Source organism: Monodon monoceros, unplaced genomic scaffold, assembly GCF_005190385.1.
Source record: "Monodon monoceros isolate NGI ecotype Baffin Bay Population unplaced genomic scaffold, NGI_Narwhal_1 Super_Scaffold_8, whole genome shotgun sequence".
In the NCBI taxonomy this organism is placed as follows: Eukaryota; Metazoa; Chordata; class Mammalia; order Artiodactyla; family Monodontidae; genus Monodon; species Monodon monoceros.
In genome coordinates this window covers 1,393,012-1,400,305 of record NW_021703785.1, presented here as the reverse complement: position 1 = coordinate 1,400,305, position 7,294 = coordinate 1,393,012, and the positions used below count along the sequence as shown (strand labels likewise).

Below are 7,294 nucleotides of genomic sequence, written 5' to 3'. Positions count from 1 at the left end.
TAAGAAAAAATTAGAGTGGGGTGTTGCAGAAATATAAAAAGTACATAAAAATCGCACTCTGAAACCATTTGGGTTCAAAGCACAGAAGGCGCGGCTCAGGTGGCTTTCTGCAAAGCCCGTGCAAATTTTAGAGGTTCCGGCATTTCCTCCCTAAAATCCAAGGCTCCCAACCGTCTGCTCTGGCATCGTCGTCTCAGCGCCGCGGATTCCTCGCCTTGAGCTCAACTTTTGCGAGTCCTGGAAATCTGGGAGGCAGAAGGAGGGCTCTGCCTCGGCCCCCGCCCGACTCGCGCCCCGGGGAGGAGAGGCTGGACAGACGGGCCGCCGAGCGGGATTCCCGGGTGACCCTGAAACCGCGTTGAGTCCAGGCTCGGGCCGGCCAGGCGGGGTGGGGAGGGGGTCGGCCACGTCCCCTCGCCCAGTTCGCTTCCCGCAGGCGAGTCTAACGGCTTTTTCCCTCCCTCTCCTTCCTGGGGCTGTCAGCGATGGTCCAGGAAGGGACGCGGCCCGGCTTGCGCCCATCTTCCTCTGCCCAGGGTCGGGCAGCGGCTTCGCCAGAGCCAACCGGGCCAGGCCACTGAGCACGAGCCGCGGTTCCCACTCGAACCACTTTCCCGCCCAGCCCTGCGTAATCGTATGGGACACAGAATGCGGGCAGCCGGGGGCGCCCACAGGCGCCTGGCTCTCCACGCGCTCACCCCACCTCCAACTCCAGGGACCGGCGAGGGCTGCCCTGGGCCGGTGGCCCTGAGCCCTCCCGCAGCGGGGCGGGGTGGCAGCCGGGGCAGACTCCTGCCTTTAGCGGCCACCCAATTGAAGTGCGCGCTGAAGCCGCGCTCGGCCCAGCCCTCCGCCCCAGTTGGTTTGGGCAGGGTGGGCACCCTCGAGGAGACCCCAGCGCCCAAGCGGACGGGACAGTAGACAGGCCTGGCTGAGATTCTTCTCGGAAAGTTTCCCGCAGAAGAACCGCCGGGCAGGCGAGCGGCAGAGCGGAGCTGGCGGGGAGGCCTGGGCGCCCCGCACCCCGCGGCCGCCCTCCCTCCAGAGCGCCCGCAGCTCGCCCGGGCGGAGGGCGCGAGGCTCCCCTCGGGCCCCAGTGTTTTCCTCCCCTTGTCTTCTCTCGTTCATTCATAAACCTGGTGGCTACAGACGCGGCTTGAATATTGACGGCTCTCCCCCAACTGCTCCGCCGTTAACCCAATTACAGAATTCATCAAGAACTGTGTTGAATTATCTCTTTCCATACAGTATCAGCATTAGCCTAATTAAAAGCTATAATGTCTGATATAATGATTAAATCGTTAGCTCTGCTGTAGGGAAGCAATATTTTGTTTTCCCTTCAATTAGAAGCTGATTGAGGTTTTCAGAGCAGGTCAGCTGTGAAATTTGAATTATATGTGTGAGTACTGCTCACAGGGTGAGCCCCTACTCGAAAGCTCCCAGAGATTCTCCAAACGCTTTCACCCAGAGCGCTAGAGGCACAGACAACGCGCGCGCGCTCACACGCAGGCTTGTTTGATCTTCTCTGTGTTATTTACGGATCTCCACGCCGATCGCTGGAGACAGAGTCTTGCTTGGCTTCGAGGAGATGGGCTTTATTTCTTTTTTCCTGCAGACGGTCCTGGAACAGCCCTCCAAACCCCACGCTTCTAGTTGAAGGAGAGGAAGGGGCCTTGCACGCTCCGAGCAGCTACAAAGACCTCCTGCTCTGTGATGACTGAAGTCGCTCGAAGCTCCATATCGGCAGCGATTCTCTTTCCCTTCTCCTTCTTCTCTTTCCCCCTTTCCCACGACTGTTTTTTCCCCTTTAACACAAAAACGAACCAACAAAAAAACCTTTTCGGTTACTTTGGCTCCTTGGCCTTGGCAACAGTGGGGTCAAGGTCGCCGTGGCAGGGGGCAGAGGGGTACCGAGAGCGTCCGGGGACCGGGAGAGACGAGCGCCCTCACGACCCCCAGCCCGTCGCCCGCGCGCTCCGGCGCGCAAACCCCCGAACGCGCGCTCGCCGAGCCCCGGAACCCGGCGTGTGGCTGGAGAGCGCCGGCCCGAGGCCCCGGAGCTCCGCCCGGACGGCGAGGGCGGCGGCGGCCAGCAGACGGCGATCGCGGCCCGCGCGGCGGCCAGGTCCAGGCAGACGCGCGCGGGGCCGGGGCCGGGGTCGGGGCGCGCGCCTGGGCCGGTTCCCCGCCCCCCACCGCATCCCCGCGAGGTCCCCTCCGGCCAGCACGCCGCCCGGCGCCGCGGTCTCCTCCCACACGCGCGCGTCTCCGCCTCTTCTCCGTCTGCGCCTCCTGTTGGCCGAGATGACCTCGGACGCCTCTTCCAATTGAACTGTCTTTCTCTCCTTTCCTTTTCTTTCCCGCGCTTTCTTTCCGCCTTCTCTTCCTCGCTCTCCTCAGGTCGCTCCTTTCTTTCCCCAAAGTCCTGCCTAGGAACTGGCGGCTCCGTCGCGGTTTGCCTCTTGGAACTCTGGTTTCAGTCCTTTGGGCTACGCCCTGGGCGGTCTACGGAAGCGCCTACACGTGGCCTCCGTCCTAAGGGGCCTCGGGAAGCCGCTGGAGCTGAACTATGGGAGGGCCGCAGGCGGACGTCTGGGCACATCCCCCGGAGGGTGTCATCAAGACAGGCCGTCTGCGCCAGGGCCTCGGAAGACAGGAGAGTAATGGTCTTCTTCGCGTCCCCAGAATGACCTTTGATTGTCTTCTGGAACCCCTAATCTGTCCATCTCTCTGCTTCTTGGAGCTTGAGGCGGGCACTGGTACAGAAGGTCACCTCTGTGTGCCTGAAAGCTAGCTTTCATTTACAGATTGCTAGGGCCGGGGATGCTGTCCACAGTAACCCTCTGTGCTTCCCAGAATTCTCCTGAGCGCAGCCAAGGGGAGGGGAAAAAGCAAACGCCAAAAAAGCTTCAGTCACTCCGTACAGGCAGTATAAGCTACTGGGGTTAGATTTAAAGTCCAGGACTCAAGTTATTTGAAAGTCAAGGGCTCTTGTATAGTTGCCTAAATACTGCACATAAATATATATGCGTACATTCTTTGTGTACACACCTGTATGTATCTGTATGCCTATATTCTGTGGTATACATGGTATATACAGGTGTGCATATATCGTGTGCACCAGTATGTATATGTATGCATATATGTGTATGTCCTGTGTGTATACATCTATTTATATGTATGCATATGTACATATATTCTGTGTGTACACACACGTATGTAAACGTGCATATATTCTGTGTGTGTGCATATGTATGTTTATACAATGCATATATTCTGTGTGTATACACATGGATATAAACGTGTATATATTCTGTGTATGCATATGTATATACACATGCATATATTCTGTGGGTACACGTGTATGCGTACATATGCAAGGTGTGTGTATATAATTTCCTCTAATGATGGCTTGGATCTGAATTTTCTTTGAGGATCATGCCTACAAGTTAAATAAAAGAACAGAAAGCATCTTTACTTATGCACATTTCTAAGTTGATCTTCTCTTTGGCGCTTTGAACGAAGAAGCACAGTGAAGTTTCTGAGCTGCCAAGAGAGCAAATGCGGTCACTCAACAGTGAACGAGTCCTTTGCTGGGGGTCTGGGCTTTGACGTTACTTGGATCTAGTGTAGTCTGTCTTCAGATTCTCCAGTGCCTGTGGCCTTGGAGAAAGTCCTCAGCGTAAAGAAGGTCCCTGCCAACCTGGTGGGGGGCAGGAGGGAGAAACATAGAATCGGGGAGAGGAGGTGTTTTCAAACCGCTTTGAACCGTTTTCTCTTTTTGAAGTGTGGCTGGGGAGGGGAGGGGGAGTCACAAGGAGCAAGACATTGAGGCTCCTAGAAGCCATCGCCCGCAGGAGTTAATATGATGCTCCACGATCTCCATGCCAGGATGGAAGGCACTGAGAGGTCTGGCAAGCAGCGCCCTGCCACTGCCTGACTGGCACAGGCGGCGGCTGCCAATCATCTATCGCTTGGCAACAAGTTACACCTGCAGCTCGGGTTTAATACTGATGCACTTGGACACCCACAGTGTGTGCACCCGCTAGGGCCCAGGGAACACCTCGTCACTAAAAAGGGCTTATGGAGAGCGCCCCGAACGCTGAACACTAGCACGATCTCACACAAGGCTAAACCATTTACCCCCTATTTAGACGCTCTGCAAAACAAGGGTAACTTTGTATTTGGAAACAATTTTCAGGACTATGGTAGAAAGAAACCAGACCATTTCAAAGTCAGCTATCCAAGCTCCCCAAAGCATAAAGCCTTCCTGCAGTGTGCACTGGAGAGCAGGGTGTTTATAAAATAAATTGCTCCATTGATATGGAAAAGAATGTGCCAAGCCTGACTCACACAAAGTATTTTCAGGGGGGCTTAGGCTATTTATTTTAAAATCTAAATTGGAAAGCAGAGGAAAGAAATCTTTCAATTGCTAAGTGTATAATATAGTTTATAATTTGTAAACCATTTCCTTTATTTCGGTCTTGCTGACTTTCCATAACACACTGGATCACACGGCACACCCATTGCCTCCTAAATTATCAAAGGAGAAACAGATCTGTAGCATCCGTAAACAGTATTCTTGTTCTTTTTTTGTTCATTCACAATGTAACTGATATTTGGAGGTAGTGCGTGAAACAAATCAAAAGGTTTAACAAACTCGACCGGTGAAATAAGAAGGCAGTTGAAAACCAAGTTTATAACCTAGGTATTTAGTGAAAAATAAATATGAAATGGCGTTTCCTTTCTAATATAATTATATATTATTTGATGAGTTCACTATTAAATGCTGAATGGCCTGAAATGAAAGCAGTTTAGTCTGCACAGACCAATTTGCTCTTGCACTGCATATACTGTAGCAACCCTGCAATTAAAAAGAAAAAAAGCCTACAGTAATAATCATAGTAATTGAGAGGAAAGAAAGCATTATTCCTGTACCTTGGACAAGCAATAGGGTCAGGAAATTCACAACGGCAGCATTTTTTTTAATGGGGGGGGGAAAGGGAAGAGGCGTCATGTATTCACTGCCCAACATACTTAAACATCATTATTACTCCTCTTGTAATCAACATCATTATATGTTTATTTCTATTACAGTATGGTCAGTCGGGCCGCTTTGGTTAGGCTCCACTTTACCCACCAGGAATCTCCTAAACACCTCCCTCTGTGGCGCACAGAGACGCCCCCGTTACTCCATGAGGACTCTGGAGGGATGCTTGGACTGTCATGGATTTTCTGCAAGTCTTTGGGCCACTTTCATACCATTGGGATTGTACCGGCAGCGTGAGCGCAATGGTGTTTGAGAATGGGCTTGGAAATCTCTTGTACTTCCCGGTATTGAGAACCCTTCAAGGTTTAAGAATTATAACCGCAGGTCTATGCCTTAATCGTTCCAGGAAACAGGCCTCTCGTTTGCATAATGCAGGGAAACGGCATCTGTCGCTCGGTCCCGAGGCCTCACTTTTGCGATTCGGGTTCAGGTGGGCCCCACTCCGTTCACGGAGTTTTCGCAGTTCTTAGGCAAACGGCTTGTGGAAGATTCGCTCCAAGAGAGCGTGGGCTAGATCATTCTTTTGCGATTTCAACAAACTTTTTCAACTGTCATTGAGTAGATTCCAGATGGATCTTGTTGTTTTCAACCTTCCCAGAAATTCCTTTTTAGGAGGAAGAAGCCAAATTGAGAAGAGCACGTGATTACAACCCCTAGGCTCATTAAAAGCAGTAAGAGTTCATGGCTAAGGCTAAAAGCAGCTGTGGAGCCAAGCCCGACACAAATGCTTCCCCGTTACGGGATTATCGTGGCCTGGACCGCGGAGGCCTGGCCTACGAGAGGGGGCACTGGAGAACTTCAGCACAGCGGCGGTGAAGCGTGCATCCGTGGGAGGGCGGGGGGCTGAGCTGCCCAGGCCTCGCCGGAGAGCCCGCGGGGTGCGGGGAGAGGGGGGATTTCCAGTTGTGTACCTAGGACGGTCTCCCCTGCTCCCAAGGGCGCGCCCTTGCTTTCCGGCCCTCGGGCCGAGATGAGGGCGAGGATGCTGCCTCGGCCTCCAACTTTCCCCTTCCCAGCAGGCGCAGAGTTGGCTGGCAGGGGAGCAGAGGAGGAGCCGGGTCTCCTTTGCGCTCTTTTAAACAAGGCTCCGGGCTGCATTCCCCCGCCACCACCCCCCCGCCCCGCAGGATTCTTTCTTCGTCTTCGCTTTTAAACCCAATCGTTAATCGTTCGGAGCGCGCGGGCGGGGAGAGGCAAGGAGGGTGAGCTCGGGGTTCGCCGCCGCCGCGCGCGCTCAGGAAGCAGCGTGGCTGTGACCCCCCCCTCCCGGGCCTCCTCCCCCCCTCCTTCCTGCCCCCGCTCCCCCTCCTTCCTCCCCCTCCTCCCCGCTCCGCCGCCCGCGCCCGGCGCCTCTACTCCCTCCCCACGTCACTCGCCAGCGCGCCATGCAAATCACCGCCGCCGCCGGCTCCCATTGGCCGCGGCGCGCTCATTTAATGGCAGCCCGGGCCGGGCGTATGGCTGCTGGGCCCCGCGCGCCGCCGGCCCCGCGTGCGCCTCCGCTCCGAGCGCACGGCCCCGGGCAGGCAGCGGGCAGCCCATCCCGGGCTCGGCCGCCCTGCTTTCTGGCCCTCTCTGCGCGCCTGCCCTCCCTCCGCTGCCCCCGGCCCCCCTCCCCGGCGGCACCGTGAGCGCCCCCCGCCCCCCCCCGCTCCCCCCTCGGCGCCTCGCTCCCCACGGGCACCTGGGACCGGCACATGCCTAGCGCACGCGGCGCGCCGCGCTGCTAGAAGTTGCAGCCCCGGAGTTGGAGGACCGAGCGCAGGAGGAAGGAGGCTCCGGCGGCGGGCGGGCGGGCGAGGAGGCGGCGGCGGCGGCGGCGAGCCCCGGGCCGGGCTCCGCGCACCGCTCGCGTCCCGGAAAGTGGAGCTGCAACTTGGCCGCGACTGAACCTGTTTGCGCCGCTCCGCCGAGGGCGACCCGGCTGCGGCGGCGACGGCGACCCCGGCCCTCGGCCTCTTTGGCGAGTGGTTTGTGCTGCAGGGAAACTTCCCACCTGTGAGCCGGACCGGCGCCAAGTGCGTGTGTTTTTGCCTCTTTTTTGTTGCTGTCGCCTCCGCCTCTCCCCATTCTTCTCTCTGCCAGGACCTCTCCCCGCGACCCACGGCTCGTTCCGTCTGAGCCCCTCTCCGTCCCCCCCGCCCCCCGGCCGTCTATGCTCCAGGCCCCCTCCTCGCGGTGCCGGTGAACCCGCGAGCCGCCCCGATGTACAGCATGATGATGGAGACCGACCTGCACTCGCCC

At 56.6% G+C, this 7,294-nt stretch overlaps 1 protein-coding gene across 1 annotated transcript in view; it reads left to right on the top strand.

The window, feature by feature from the left end:
- The first annotated feature begins 648 nt into the window (after positions 1-648).
- Positions 649-7,294, top strand: part of SOX1 (SRY-box 1) — a 7,332-nt gene continuing 686 nt past the window's right edge. Inside the window, exons 1-5 of the mRNA XM_029210495.1 lie at positions 649-917; positions 1,874-2,125; positions 2,481-2,590; positions 6,430-6,677; positions 6,756-7,013. Coding sequence (XP_029066328.1) covers positions 649-917; positions 1,874-2,125; positions 2,481-2,590; positions 6,430-6,677; positions 6,756-7,013 — 1,137 coding nt within the window. The remainder of the gene's footprint in view (positions 918-1,873; positions 2,126-2,480; positions 2,591-6,429; positions 6,678-6,755; positions 7,014-7,294) is intronic.